At 41.0% G+C, this 16251-nt stretch overlaps 1 protein-coding gene across 2 annotated transcripts; it reads right to left on the bottom strand.

Annotated features, from left to right (window-relative positions):
* Positions 1-28: 28 nt before the first annotated feature.
* On the bottom strand, positions 29-12055 carry ddx4 (DEAD-box helicase 4). 2 transcript variants are annotated; one of them, XM_021601243.3, is made up of 24 exons: positions 11920-12055; positions 10493-10527; positions 10294-10309; positions 10041-10100; positions 9915-9965; positions 9765-9812; positions 9587-9610; positions 9264-9314; positions 9077-9115; positions 8877-8897; positions 8388-8438; positions 7698-7730; positions 6099-6134; positions 5963-6001; positions 5415-5560; positions 5002-5154; positions 2832-2986; positions 2488-2617; positions 2192-2358; positions 1853-1998; positions 1667-1766; positions 1272-1542; positions 860-967; positions 29-754 (listed from the first exon to the last, which is right to left on the bottom strand). In XM_021601243.3, the coding sequence occupies exons 2-24, from the start codon at positions 10508-10510 to the stop codon at positions 674-676; spliced, it is 1944 nt and encodes a 647-aa protein (XP_021456918.2). In that variant the 5' UTR covers positions 10511-10527; positions 11920-12055; the 3' UTR covers positions 29-673.
* Positions 12056-16251: the final 4196 nt, after the last annotated feature.

Genomic DNA, 16251 nt, shown 5'->3' on the forward strand with positions numbered 1-16251 from the left:
CGGAAACAAAATAAACAAGCCAGACAAATTATCCAAGACATTCTTTATTTTGAATAAAATGGGACTTCATCCATATTTCAAATGTCTGCATGAATTAATCATGTAAATCAAATGTATTGACTAATTTTGCCTGGCACAAAATGCCATGAATATTTTATACAACATAAGCACTCTTGTACATCCGTTACAACAAGCGATCCAAAACGTGGGTCAACTCAGACTGGTTAACAGAACCACAGTTAGGTCTAAACGCAGAATCCTTACAGAAATACAACGCTTTACATGTATTATTTGGGGACAGACACGCGTTACTCAATAGTTCAGTTCAAAACACACTAGGGTGTAAATGGCACATTTTCAACGAGGTAAAACATTTGGGTGAAAAAGGAAAATAATAAGTTCAAGTGATGCGTCACAATTCAAACCACAAGAACCAGTAGCACTAATAATAGCTAGAACATTCATTTGTGAAGTTTCACCTCAAGCACACAGATTTTAACCAGTGGTTGACATTAATGGGTTTTCCCATATCCAGGACCACACGCACATTTCCAGAAATATCAAGCAGTGCAAAACTATTTTCTTTAAACAAAATAACACTAAAAGAAAAAGTTAAATCGAACCAAAACATGACTTGAAAACAAAAACTAAAAGAATATGTAGATGTGCATCATCACTCCCATTCGTCGTCGTCTGCGCCACTGCTCAGGGCAGCAGCTAGATGACTTGCCCCATCTCTCTGGAAAGAGCCACCCTGTGGTCAAGAGATGAACCATGTGTCAATGAGAACACTAAATATGTAGCCACTAAACAGTGTTCAATGGAAAATAACAGCACTCAACCTATTCCAGATCCATACCTTCCTGCTATCAGTAGAGGCAAAGGTTCTGCCACCTGGGTTGAACCCTGTGGTGCCATGAGCACTGAAGGCAGCTTCCTCCAGCCATTTGGGCACCTCCTGCTGGGCCTGTGAAAAGTAATTGCAGTGAGAATACATTTTTATTCTAGTTCAAAGTCAGCTTTGACTTACTTGCTAGCAGGCCTTAAAGCTGGAATCCTTCATGGTGAAACTTCCCGTCCGTTTAGGATTTTACAACAAAGAAAAAGATTATCCCCTCTCGGACAACATCGCACACACACTAGAACAGCAGAATATACACTTCATTTTTTCTAAAACACTTCCATCCACAAAACAATAAAGGTGTTGGGACGGACAGTGGCGCCGATCCATCTTTAAAGGTTGCTTTTGACCAGAGAGTGAAATCACTTACCCCAGACAGGACTTTGACCAGGGAGCGCGCCAGGTTGCCGTCAGCCTCCGGGTCAAAGAAACACACAGCTCTCCCGGTGTTCCCACAGCGACCTGTTCTCCCGATGCGGTGGACGTACTCATCAATGTTGTTGGGGAGGTCAAAGTTGACTATGTGTTGGACATCCTTGATGTCCAGTCCGCGGGCAGCAACAGAGGTGGCCACCAGGACAGGACACCTTCCGGAGCGGAAGTCGCCGAGCGCCTGTTCACGCTCCCTCTGCTCACGGTCACTGATAACACAATAAATACCAAATAACACGTCATACAACTGGACAAAGACTAACAAGACATAAGGTGATCTGGGGCCCAACTAGCAATGACTATAGGGTAAATCACTTGAAGACAGTCCCTTACCCGTGAATACTAGTAGTATTAACCTTCTCCTGACACAGGAACGTTGCTATAAAGTCAGCCTGCCTCTTGGTTTCCACAAAGACCATTGTGCGTTCAGACCCTTCAACATGAAAAGACAATTTGATTTACTGGAAAGTGGGTGAAGCGTTTGCATGAGAGGTCATACAACGAGGTGCTGATGGGTACCTGTAGTCTTTAGGACCTCCAGTAGTTGGTCTCTTTTGGAGAACTTGGTCACCTGAACCACGACCTGCTCCACATCACTGCAGGCTCCGCCCACCACACCCACAGCAAGGAACAGATAGTCCTTCTTCAGGAAGTCAGCAGCCAGTCTTAACACCACAGGACAACAAGGCATCAGGGGCCCACCCATCTCATTTAAAAACACACAACTACCATTTAGAAATCATGCCATGACTGGTTTCTACTGCATTATCCTTTACATTAGCTGCACAAATATCTAAACATTAATTTTAAAAATCATTGTTTATCTCAGTTATCTGTGGCGGAGTGTGGGAGACAGACTTTTGGATGTCCTCGGGGTAGGTAGCGCTGAACATAAGGGTCTGGCGATCCTCTTTAGCTGGCATGCCTGGGGACCCCACCAGCTTGCGCATCGCAGGCTCAAAGCCCATGTCCAGCATCCTGTCAGCCTCGTCCAGCACCAGGTAACGCAGCTTGCTCAAGCCAATCTGGGGAAGTAGACAGAAGAGGCCGTATATCCATTTGCTAAAAAGGACTATGTTAACAGATGGCTTCACCCGGCTGCCAACTACAAGATTTGGTTCAAAAAATGTGTTTGTTATTGAAGCACCGATTACCTTTCCTCTTCCAATAATGTCCATCAGTCTTCCTGGAGTCGCACACAGCACATTGCAGCCCTTCAGTATCTCGCGAATGGTGTGACCGGTGCTTATGCCACCGTAAACCACCACAGGACGCACACAAGTTCTACAATAGACAGTGGGAAAAAAGTATCCAGAATCAGTGTCCATTTGATTCCCCCCCCCTAACATACCAATCTAGAAAGAATTTACCTCACAATTTGTTCTTTTTATGGCAAAAGTTATTTGCATCTAGCGCCATTTTCACTCTATTACTATTGAAAAGTGCAGGTGGGGTGAACATACTGCCTTTCGAATTTGCAGTGAACATAACTTCATACCCATGGGCAAACTTCCTGGCTTCCATGTAGATCTGGTTGATCAGCTCCCTGGTTGGGGCCACTATAATAACCTCTGGCTCCTGGATCTCGCTGAACTGACTAGCTGCCACGCCGTCCACCATCAGCTGCTGCAGGATGGGCAGTAGGAATGCGGCCTGGGGGACGACAACAAACGTTAAAATACTTTGTCTACCCACAGGCTTACCAGACCTGCCAACCCTGTCCAACTTTTTAGAGTACCAGACATGCACAGAAAATTGGAGAGTCAACTCACAAATCAAGTGCAGAGGCATTTTTAGAAGCATTGCCTCTAGCTAACAGACATTCATTCTTCATCGCGCAGTCTTCTAAACTCCCGACTCCATTTAACTTATTTGGGACTGGAGCCAGTATTGAGTAGCTTGGATAGAAAGGTGCCCAGAGTAAACTACCTACTACTCAGGCCCAAAAGCTAGAATATGCATATAATTAGTAGATTTGGATATAAAACTCTGAAGTTCCTAAATCTGTTTGAATAATGTCTGAGTATAACGGAACTCATGGCAGGCAAAAACCGGAGAAAAAAAAATCCAACCAGGAAGTGGGAAATCTGAGGTTTGTAGTTTAAGTCATTGCCTATCAAATATAAGGCGTCTATGGGGTCATACTGCACTTCCTAAGGCTTCCACTAGATGTCAACAGTCTTTAGAACCTGGTTTCAGACTTCGACTGTGAAGGGGGAGAGAAAGAGCCCCGTTTCAACCAGGTGTCTGGCAGAGTGCCATGAGCTGATCATGCGCGCTCCTGTGAGAGGTAGCTGCGTTCCATTGCATTTCTAAAGACAAAGGAATTCCCCGGTTGGAACATTGAAGATTTATGTTAAGAACATCCTAAAGATTGATTCCATACATAGTTTGACATGTTTCTACGAACTGTAATAGAACTTCTGACATTGTCTGAACAAGTGATCGCGATTTATGCATTTGGATTACTGGGCTAAACCACGCAAACAAAAAGGAGGTATTTGGACATAAATGGACTTTAACGAACAAAACAAACATTTATTGTAGAACTGGGATTCCTGGGAGTGCATTCAGATGATCAACGGTAAGTGAATATTTATAACGCTATTTCTGACACCTCTCCTTTGGAAAATGGCTGGATGTTTGACTAGCGCTGACCAAACAATCGCACGGTGTGTTTTCGCCGTAAAGCCATTTTGAAATCTGACAGCGGTTGCATTAAGAAGTTTCTACATTTCCATGTTTAACACTTATCTTTTATCAATGATTATGAGTATTTCTGTAATTTGATGTGGCTCTCCGCACTTTCACCAATGTTTGTTTGAGACAACGCATTTCTGATCATAACAGACCAATTTCATGTGAGGTTTTTGGACAGATTAACTTTGTCGAACAAAACACATTTATTGTGTAATATGAAGTCCTGTGAGTGCCATCTGATGATTATCAAAGGTTAGTGATTCATTTAGTAGCTATTTCTGATTGTGAACCCTCTCCTTGGCTGGAAAATGTGACGCAGAATAAAATGTATATCACATTCACAAAAAAAAAAAACTTGTCGCATTTGTGCATTTAATTTCTTTCACTAGTAAAATGCAAGTGAAGTGTTGGTACTTTAGAGCCCACTGAATGTCCATCTTATGTTGTCTTGAAACCATTAGTGTTTACTTTCCCACAACATAGTCGAAAAAGGGATTTGTTCATGTTTTTACAGACAGCTGACAGTCGACAAACTCAGCATCACAACAGGAGGCGCAGACACGATGCAGCTACGTCGAATAATGATGTATTCATCTCCTTGTCCGTTGACACAAACTCTGTACATGTCTGTTGCAGCTTGAGAGTCAGGATGTTAGATATACTCAGTAAATTGGTTTATTATTTTTTTATTCAGGCCCTATTAACTTCTGTGTAATTTTAACTCTGATCTCGTACATGGACAGAGAACTGAGTAGTTGGTACACAAAATGCGTGCATGTTGGCAGGTCTGGCTTACACATGGCGGCCAACACAAGCGCTGTAGATTTATACCAGAATAGGTTAACCTGGGTGACGGAGAAGGCATACAACCAGAGCTCCATTTCACATGCGAGTATTTGAACTACAAGAAAAAGGCGCTTAAGACTGCTTGCTAAACAGGGAATTTCAGTTCTACAGGGGCAACTTACCGTTTTCCCAGATCCAGTCTGGGCACAGGCCATGAGGTCCCGGCCAGCAGCGATGATGGGAATGCCATGCTTCTGTACTGGGGTGGGCTTCTTATAGCCAGACTTACTGATGTTCCTGTTCAGAGATTCACACAGGGCAGCCTCTTCAAAACCCTGAGGATAATAGGTTAGTCAGTCTCAAAATCACAGCAACGTTGCCATTTACCAATACAACAATCCATCTGTTTATTTATTTGACAATCCAGCATTTATGTTGCAAGTGCAACTCTGGGGCCATCCCAACATCTTAACCTTTTCCTTGTTCTTTCCAACAAAGCAACCAATATTGTGGAAGTCCATTCAGTTGTGAAGGTAAGGAGATTAATAAAATAACCCATTAACACTAAGAACACAGCCACCAGTAAGGCACTCACCATGATTGCCTTTGGCGGATTGCTGCCGCTGACATCGACCAAGATGTCATCGTACTTATCAAAGTTGATGCCTGACTCATAATGAGCAAAAATAGACGACTCCTTCTCACAGAGGGCTTCGGGCACATAGGTCACCTTTGGGGGACCTGGTGGTAGAGTGAGGTTATGAGAAGGTGATAACCTTCTGAAGTATTTAATTATAGAAACCACTGAAAGAACATCTCGGATGCAACTTTCTACAACTGAATGTTGTTAATAAGAGAAGAGCAGCAGCCTTCTTGTCAATGTTGAAACGAAACCGAAGTAGTAGTAGCACCACTCAGAGGATGTTTAATTACATTAAGTTACATGGAACAAAAACAATATGCAATGGTTCCCTTTAAGTATTGTTTAGAAAAGCACGGAAGTTTTATTTGTCTTCTGTAAGGGATACATCAGGGTTCCCCAACTGGGGGCGCAGGCCTGGTCTTATTTGCCCCCCCCCCCGCCCCTGAATCTAGTTGATCACTGGTATACATAGTCAAACAAAACTTGTATAACATACAAACCTGGATTGCCACCATCTCCACCACCATCCATGGTTGAGCCTAAATAGGCGAAAATCTCACATGAGACATTTTCAAATGTCAAAGTATTCAACATCAAGTCAAGGAAATTAATTAGTAACAAATGAAAACATGGAACCTTTAGAGAAAATTTCTTCATCTCGTCCACGATAACCTGGAATGATAAGACATGGGAAGTTTCACAATAAGGCTTGCTGTGACTCAATCTCGAAAACGCAAGGCCAATTACTATGGCTCTAAAAATCAACGCAAAAATAACTGATGGAATAACAGAATCCAGACCAAAACAGAATGCAACAATATGAAACAAAGTAATGAACTTAAAAAATATTTATATATTTTTAAAAACCTTTATTTAACTAGGCAAGTCAGTTAAGAACGAATTGTTATTTTCAATGACGGCCTAGGAACAGCGGGTTAACTGCCTGTTCAGGGGCAGAATGACAGATTTGTACCTTGTCAGCTCGGGGATTTGAACTTGTTAGTCCAAATGCTCTAACCACTAGGCTACCCTGCCGCCCCAACTTAATGTAATTAACTATACCGAACAAAAATAAACATGTAATGTGTTGGCCCCATGTTTCATGAGCTGAAAATAATTTCAGAAATGTTCAATATGCACAAAATAATTTCTTAAATTATGCACAAACTGGTTTACATCCCTTTGTGAGCATTTCTCCCTCTGCCAAAATATGCCACACCTGATTAAACAGCATAATCATTACAGGTGCATATTGTGCTTGGGACAATAAAAAGCCACTAAAATGTGTTTTGTCACACAGATGTCTCAAGTTGAGGGAGTGTGCAATTGGCATACTGACTGCAGTTATGTCCACCAGAACTGTTGACAAATAATGAAATGTTCATTTCTCCACCATATGCCACCTCCGTCATTTTAGAGAACTTGGCAGTACGTCGAACCGGCCTCACAACCGCAGACCATGTGTAACCATGTCAGCCCAGGACCTCCACATCACCATGCGGACTGTGATGACTTTTTTCTGTAATGAAGCCCTTAGGTGGACAAACTATTTCTGATTGCTGGACCTGGCGCCCCAGTGGCTTGTTCTTGGTCCCAAGTGGGTGGGCCAATGCCCTATGCGAAATCCATAGGTTAGGCCCAAATTAATTTCCTTAAGAACTAACTCTGTAAAATAATTAAAATTGTTTCATGTTACATAATATTTTTGTTCAGTATAAATGTATTAAAAATGTGTTTGCTAAAGTTAGAGGAAATGAACAGAATGAGTCAGTGATTTGCATTTCCTGCAACTTTCTGAAGAAGCAACAAGAATTCCCCGTCTGTGCGGTGCACACATCTATCATCGTGTAGCCGTTAGCGATGTTGCTAATGAATTATTATCAATTAGTCATTTGTATTGATGCTAATGAAAAGTCTTCTGGTAGATGGAAAGGCTTTCTTAACTACAAAGTAGCCTATGCTTACCTGGCATATGATTTTAATCAAGCCAGTGAGTTTTTATTTTGCAAACTCCATATGTGCATTACAAAAACAGTGCCTCTTGCTCAGTGCACACTGGAATTAAAGGGTAATTATACCCAAAAATAAACATCAAATTTGTCCTAGACATCCTGATGTGATTTAGGCCTTTTGGACTTAGATCAAATGTAGTAGTTTTTATATTAAAAGTGATTGAGTGAGAACTGAGAAAACAGAATTTGGGGAAAATATAAGCGTATAGGGCCCTAAAATTACCTCCTCCGCCAAATCCTCCGCCATCACCACCACCTGAAACAAACCATAGTTAGCAACAACTTTCCCTCAAGCATTTCAACTGATTTAAAGTATGAAGAAAATACAGACATGACAACCATGAATATTTTTTGAGTGCCATGTCAGCAACACCCCCACACTGCTCAAATCATAGGCAAATACACTTTTTGCCTAATGTTGGTAAAAGGCTGCCTCAGAAGGAATGGTAGGTAATACGGTTAACTTGGCTGCTCTTCAGTAGCTAACTAGAAACATGTTTAAATGTACAAACAAGGGATAAGGTTGGGTAGGAGGGGAATTCCAGAGTAATCTTCTTTCTCAGGAAGTTGAAGCAGTTTTTCCCCCCTGCAGCTGCCATTTCCTGAAACCGAGTCTACAATAATATCAAACAACGCAGCCAACAAATAACTCTGGTTTGATCCTAGATTAAATTCTGGTCAAAATCCTACAATGTACCAACTAGAAGCCCATTATATGGCTGTTTCTCACACCAGCATACTTGCACCTCAAATTGCGTGCATGGTACGCAAAATGCACACAGGTTGGCAGGTCTGAAAATATTTTTGCATTGCCATCAACTAGGCATCTTTGAATGATACTCACTGGTAAAAGACCGAGGATAGATTTCAAATCACATATTTTAGAATTTCTGTAAGTGAGGTGCTGATTTACCTGACCGGAAGCCTCCCCTGCCACCTCTGCCTCCCTGGCTACCTCCAAACCCTGAAATGTGAAGGATTTGAGCAAAAAAAAAGCCATAAAAAACAGCATGATACATTTCATTAGCGTACCACCATTTCAATAATGAGAACTAAAACTTAGTCTAGACCATCCACAAAAATGTTAACATTCCATATTTTAGCAGACACGTATTCAAAGCAATTAGGTTTAAGTGCCTTGCTCAAGGGTACATAGATTTTTTTTTTTTACCTGGTCGGCTCTGGGATTTGAACCAGCAACCTTTAATTGGCCCAACGCTCTTAACTGATAATCTACCTGACCTTTTTAAATCACTAATATCGGACAAGAGCATGTTCAATTTATTTGAATGCAAAAAGACATGCAGAAACACTTGGGAGGACAACGAGAGCGTTCAAACTGAGCCAACCATCTAGAATAACTACATTTTCTTGCATTTAGAGAATATGAAAACCAACATACCACCGTCATTGCCATCATCCCCTGTCAAAAAGTAGATTTCACAAAACCCATGTGTAAAACATTACATCCAATAGCTAGATGGATAAGACAATATTCAAGAAACACTTGAAAATCAGGGGCACAATGTTTATTAAGACTCTGCTCATCAAGAAAAATTACAATGTGGGGCATGAGAACTAGAGGATAAGAATAGCTCTTACCATTTCGGATGCCTCCTCCCCTTGATCCTCTGCCGCCCCCTGTTGAGACAACAATTTGAAGCATTTAGGGAGACGAAAATCACAATTAAGAGTCATGCAATTACCCATCGTTCCAGAAAGTTAATTGTCCAGAAAATATATAATTTTTTTCTCATTTGTTTATTTCGGAAGGAACCACAAGTCTCACCTCTGCCTCTTCCCCTGAAGCCTCCACCACTGTTCCAGGAGCTGTCTTTATCTGTACAGAACCGTTCCAATTCAAAGAACAGCAATGTTAATACAATTCGAGGTATGATTTAATAAAAAGTCACGCCGAAGACATTTGAAGACCCTCAAAATGCCAGCGGCACCAGCACAATACATTTTGGAACTCTGAAACGTATCAAATACCTTGGACAGTATTATGCCTCTATTCTATTTTAGTGACATCCCCATGAATTGATCGCAGTGTGACAATTTGCTCAACTGCAGTCTTGAGCTGCAATATAAGTTAACAAGTCAGTCACTTACCTTCATTCCCATTCTCACCAGCTCCTGTTGACAAAGGGCAATATACTTAAAAAATAATTACCTGTAAAATAATTATTTCCAAGATGCCTTAGGCATACATCTTGAGTAAATACTCAATTTTACACAGCAAGAATTACATCAAATATAAAGTATTTTAAATAATATTGAGACTATGCACCTGAAGAGAAACTCTTGAAGTCTCCACCACCTCCCCTGGACCCTCGGCCTGCAAGTAAAAATTGCAAGAATTTCAAGTCAGTAGAGTAATAACTCAGACCAGTGATCCCCCCCCCCCCCCAATAAGAACCATTTATTTTAAATAACTTGCCTCTGCCGCCACCAAAGCCACCACATCCACTGTTCCAGGAGCTGACTTTATCTGAAGAGATCACAAATATTAACATTGTTTCAATTCTTGCTAGTTACCTAATGGATATAAAAGGCACAATCCTACCAGTCGGTCTCCCAAAACTGGAACTTTGGCCACCACTGGTCCACGAGCTCAATCCACTTTCTACAAAAACACATTCAAGCTCAGCCATTAATCGTTTGTTACATCCTGTGATTATTTTGTTTAAAGGCTTTCCCAACACCCGTGAAAAATCAAGTTGCATCCAAGTGACAGGATGCACTCTGGCTATTACAGAAAACATGTCCATTTTGCCAAGGGAATCCAGCTAGTCCACATACAAATTACATGAACCTACCATTACTTGTGGTAACCTGCAAAGTAAAATAAAAATAAAAAATGGTTCATTTTTTTTAATGTTGCATTCACATATGCTGATTTAAGCCAATATTACACATATTGTCACTACTTGGTGTGAAATGTAAGCTTTGGTTCACAAATGACTCCACTAATATGTAAAGCATAACAGCTCAAATTACTGGTTTAGAGTAATTTACCTCATCCCAGTTGTCCATGATCTACAAATGTGGTTCTGAAATCAAGAAAAGCCAAAAGTCAATTAACTGCACCTGGTTATCTATTACCTAGCTTGCTACATTTTAGGATGCGTTGGTAAATTAAATTTCACAGAACTCCGAGTGTGCATAGTAACTAATGAATTCACAACACCTGTTAAATATAACCGTGTGGCTATCAGCAACGTTCTAGATGACATGAAAACAGCCTACCCAGCTCTGCTAGGGTGAGTAAAATGGTCAGAGTGAAGTGTTCTCTCAATTGTGTCTGGAAGTAGCTAGCAAGTGAGCTAACTTTAGCCAGTTAACTTGGTTTCTTGACTGCAGTTGAGGTCAGAACGCTCGGATCAACCCCTCATCCAGAGCGCCCAGTGTGCGCTCTGAACCCGTCGCTCTGAACCCGTCGCTCTGAACGCTCCGGGAGCCAAACCTCTGAATTTACAGACAACCAGAACGCACTCACACTCAATGTATAATTTAAACACATCTTTAGTAGTCAATGTTTCAGACGCGTCTAGGAGGTTCTCTAGTTAACTAGCGCTACTAGAGTATTTTCAATTAAAACAAGTGTGACCACTGACTAACGTTAGTGTACTTTGTTGGGAAAGTAGAATCAAAGCACATAATGACATTGCAAGAAATTAGCTAACTAGGTTGTTACACAGCCACGAGAAAGTACTTATTTTTTCCCAATACTGTACAATGACAAATGAGCCTCGGAAGATGAATAGTCAGTGATATCAGTAAATCAGCTCCCATCTAGGCCGCACTAAGTAACGCTAGTTAACTACTTTTCAGGCCATTTGTCTGCGGTCATTAACTCACCAAGTTCGCCCAACACGTGCAGCCATTGATTTCGAAATGTAAAGACAACATTAACTAACTAGATAAGCATGTCTAACAAAGTTCAATAATGTTAAGAGAGCTAGATAACATTTAAAGTTAGTTATCCAAATAACTGACTATTTAGTTATTTAAAAAAATTAGCCAGTCATGTACAATATGTAGCTAGTTGGCAAGCTAATGTTACCCTAGTTAACTGGCTGAACAAGCAAATTAGTCATGCTCGCCATGTTGACTAGGTAATGTTAGCTAGATAGCATTATGTAGCATTATGTAGATTTATAAATAATCTGTATAATGTCCGAAATGGCACAAAATAACAATATGAATGGTTATATATAACAAGTTATTGTGATAACTAACTGAAAAGTTTAGTTAACACCAAAGTGGCTTCCTATGGCGCTAATTACCTAGCCAACACGAACCTAGCGGTCTTCTAGCTAACCCATAAAGAAGATTACTAGTTAAACAGCTAATCAACTTAAAGATAGGTTTTCTCTGCAATCATTACAAACATAAAAGCATTTTGATGCACTGAGGAAAAAGTAATATTTAAACCTCCGTACATTGTCGAAACGCTTTCCCGCAGCGTCTTGATGTTCTTCCACGTGGCAGAAGGTTGTGGATCGTCAAAAAGAGAGCGCGCTTGTTGGGGACGCGATAAAAACCCAGCTGGACGGCGGGAGGGAGACAAGGATGAAAGGGGGTGTTACTTTTAATTAAAACATTTTATAAAACCACTTCTCTGGATTTATTTACTTATCATTGAAAGGTCATATCAAAACGAAATGTTGATTTACAAATATATATATGTTTTTAAATATAAAACTAGAAAGCTTTCTATGGCAGAGTAAGTGAGGGGTTACTATTTAATGTGACCTCCCATCTTTCTCATTTACATGTTGCTCATCCATATTAGTAATTATTTCTTCCTGGTATTTTTTTATTGAAACGGAGGGACTGTGAAAATATCTTTGTTTCAACAACTCAGACAAAATGTGTAAACAAGAAGCGCTATAAAATCGATGTCATCCATGTTGTGATTGGCAATTAGGGTAATTGCTCCGGTCACGTTGTGTGTTAGGTCATGTCAATCACCTGGAGGAATGTTTTGGAACGTTCAGATAGAAAAATGTAATGTAGAACAAACATGCCTCTCTAACATGTACAATAAGGAATCATGTCGGCTCTAGTGATATAATTTAAACATGGTTCAGAGGAAACACAATGGTCCAAAATCATCTTAATTGTTTGATTCTTGGTGATTGAGGTCATCTCTGGGCCGAGGAGAGCTTATCCTTGAATTGGGCAAATATTTTAGTGTGACCAGTGGTGCGTTCAGCAAGACAACGTTTTGGAATGTTCTGATAGAAGTATCAATGTAGAACAATATATGCTTGTTCGACAAAAAGACCAAGAAATCATGTTGGCTCTATTCATGGCATTTCTTTCTGCAACGGTTGGCAATTGAAGGTGGCCCTGAGTTCCTATTCCCAACTATCTTTTCTTCTGTACCTAACATTATTTTTCCACTAGAGGGCAGGAGCCTCATCTGACAAAAAATTCCCCGATTGTAGTCTTATAATAACACTACAATATAGATTCACACTGTTCGATATGATCATTTAGCCTGGTTGCCAGTCTCTGTAACATTCCACTCCTTGTACTCTGTTTCATGTGCCAAAGAACCATGAATGTGAACTATTTAATTAAAGATGAATTTTAAAGTTACAATATGTAACTTTTCAGGGACAGTACTGTCATTCTCAGTGAAAGCAAGTCTAAGAAGCAGTATATCTGCTCTACGTGTGCTATTCCTATAATTCCATCTCTTAAGTTTTGTTTTTATCTTTTACGTTTGGTTTTGTACACCAAATTCAAACAGCTGGAAATACAATATTTTTGGTTATTGAACATTTATTTCACAGCGGTTCAGATGGTACAATGATTCTCTACACTATGCATTGCTTGTTTTGTCACATAAACTGAAATTAGGGGAACTAGACATTTAGCAATCAGGAAATGACAAAGTGATTTTTGCATATTGTACCTTTAAGCAAAGAGTGGAATTTGTTTGTTTTGCATGGCCCAGTGCCCCTGGTGGGTGAAGATTTCACTTAAAGGAATAATCCACTCGAAACCACAAATTCTTATGATTTTTGTTGTTAAATAATGCAAATATGTGAGAACAATATATGCTGTGAAATGCTTTTGCATTTAATTGTTCTAAGAAGGTAGGAAGCAACATGTCACCGGGGGCATCACTATTGGCGAGTCCAGATGGGAGGAGTCTACAGTCACATGTGGCATCCCACAGGGGTCAGTCAGTGTTGGGGCATATCCTGTTTTTAATTTACATGCTTTATCAACTTCCACTAATTCATAAAATCATCTTCCACTGCTACGCTGACGATTGGTCTACATTAACACCAAACCGGACACCCTCTCTGCCCGGGCAAAACTCAGCAGCTGCCTAGAGGACATCAGGGCATGGATGACAGAGACCTTCCTCCAGTTGAACAGTAGCAAGACTGAGGCTATACTTATTAGGACACCCAAGCAGGTCATCAGTGCCGGAAACATCTGTCCTACAATCAACTGCCAGATCATCCACCTGTCCTCTGTCACCTCCAACCAAGGAATCAAGTTTGATCCTTCTCTGTCCTTTGAAGCCCACATAAAACAAATATGTAAAACATAATTTTTCCATCGTATAAACATTGTCTAGGTCATACCGTCACTCTAGGCGCAGAGAAACTGTGAGGATTGGATTATGTTGAGCTGCCTGAACAGGCAAAAGCGGTTAGGGAGGAGCACCCTTCTTAAACCGAACAGTAATCTGCGGGCGCTTGGTCATGTTGTCAACAAGGCAGTATGGGAGCATCATCCAGAAACAGACATCTGTTTTCCATAAAATATATGTTTGAATTTTCAAACTAGTTTTCATTGGGAATGCAGATAAAGCTTTTTATATCAAAAGCAATCACTTTTACATGTGAAAACACAGAATCCTACTCATTACTTCACATGCTAATTATGTCACTTTTGTTTCGCTGTGGGCTTTGAACGGGGCACATGGCTCACACCCGGGAGGCAGCCCAGTTTCCAAAACAAATGCAATCAACTTTCCTGGTGCAAAACACGCTTACCCGTGCTCCCGGGCCAGATTATTCAAATCCTCTCACTCATCAACGCCTTTAATCTTCTCTAGGATCAACTACGGCAAAGCGCTGTTTGGGGGCCTCCCAGCCAAATCACTACAGAGGCTCCAACTAATCCATAACAATGCTGCCAAAGTCAGACCATATCACCCCAATCCTGGCTCAACTTCATTGGCTACCAGTCAACTACAGTAGAGTTTTCCAATCTCGGTCATGGGGCACCCCCTGGGTGCACATTTTGGTCAAATCAAATGTTATTGGTCACATACACATGATTTGCAGATGTTAATGTGAGTGTAGTGAAATGCTTGTGCTTCTAGTTCTGACAGTGCAGTAATATTTAACAATTCCCCAACAACTACCTAATACACATCTAAAAGGGTGAATGAGAATATGTACATATAAATATATGGATGAGTGATGACCGAGCGGCATAGGCAAGGTGAGGTAGATGGTATAAAATACAGTATATACATACAGTGCAAGTATTTGATACACTGCCGATTTTGCAGGTTTTCCTACTTACAAAGCATGTAGAGGTCTGTAATTTTTATCATAGGTACACTTCAACTGTGAGAGACGGAATCTAAAACAAAAATCCAGAAAATCACATTGTATGATTTTTAAGTAAATAATTAGCATTTTATTGCATGACATAAGTATTTGATCACCTACCAACTAGTAAGAATTCCAGCTCTCACAGACCCGTTAGTTTTTCTTTAAGAAGTCCTCCTGTTCTCCACTCATTACCTGTATTAACTGCACCTTATTTATTTTACCTTTATTTAACTAGGCAAGTCAGTTAAGAACAAATTCTTATTTTCAATGACAGCCTAGTGGGTTAACTGCCTGTTCAGGGGCAGAATGACAGATTTGTACCTTGTCAGCTCAGGGATATGAACTTGCAACCTTTCGGTTACTAGGCCAACGCTCTAACCACTAGGCCACTAGGCTACCCTGCCGGATACCCTACCCTGCCGCACCTGTTTGAACTCGTTACCTGTATAAAATACACCTGTCCACACACTCAATCAAACAGACTCCAACGTCTCCACAATGCCCAAGAACAGAGAGCTGTGTAAGGACATCAATAATAAATTGTAGACCTGCACAAGGCTGGGATGGGCTACAGGACAATAGGCAAGCAGCTTGGTGAGAAGGCAACAACTGTTGCTGCAATTATTAGAAAATGGAAGAAGTTCAAGATGACAGTCAATCACCCTCGGTCTGGGGCTCCATGCAAGATCTCACCTCGTGGGGCATCAATGATCATGAGGAAGGTGAGGGATCAGCCCAGAACTACACAGCAGGACCTGGTCAATGACCTGAAGAGAGCTGGGACCACAGCCTCAAAGAAAACCATTAGTAACACAATACGCCGTCATGGATTAAAATCCTGCAGCGCACGCAAGGTCCCCCTGCTCAAGCCAGTGCATGTCCAGGCCTGTCTGAAGTTTGCCAATGACCATCTGGATGATCCAGAGGAGGAATAGGAGAAGGTCATGTGGTCTGATGAGACAAAAATAGAGCCTTTTGGTCTAAACTCCACTCACAGTGTTTGGAGGAAGAAAAAGGATGAGTACAACCCCAAGAACACCATCCCAACCGTGAAGCATGGAGGTGGAAACATCATTCTTTGGGGATGCTTTTCTGCAAAGGGCACAGGACGACTGCACCGTATTGAGGGGAGGATGGATGGGGCCATGTATCGCAAGATCTTGGCCAACAACCTCCTTC

Source organism: Oncorhynchus mykiss, chromosome 5 (genome assembly GCF_057628025.1).
Source record: "Oncorhynchus mykiss isolate SJ-2025 chromosome 5, ASM5762802v1, whole genome shotgun sequence".
In the NCBI taxonomy this organism is placed as follows: Eukaryota; Metazoa; Chordata; class Actinopteri; order Salmoniformes; family Salmonidae; genus Oncorhynchus; species Oncorhynchus mykiss.

Bases quoted from the DNA above. Each gene is read 5' to 3' on its own strand.
- ddx4 (XM_021601243.3), bottom strand. The intron at 9,966-10,040 runs GTAGGATTGTGC...TGATCTCTTCAG, and splicing joins CAGTTTTGGGAGACCGACTG to ATAAAGTCAGCTCCTGGAAC. The intron at 9,315-9,586 runs GTAAGTGACTGA...GGTTCTGTACAG, and splicing joins TGGTGAGAATGGGAATGAAG to ATAAAGACAGCTCCTGGAAC.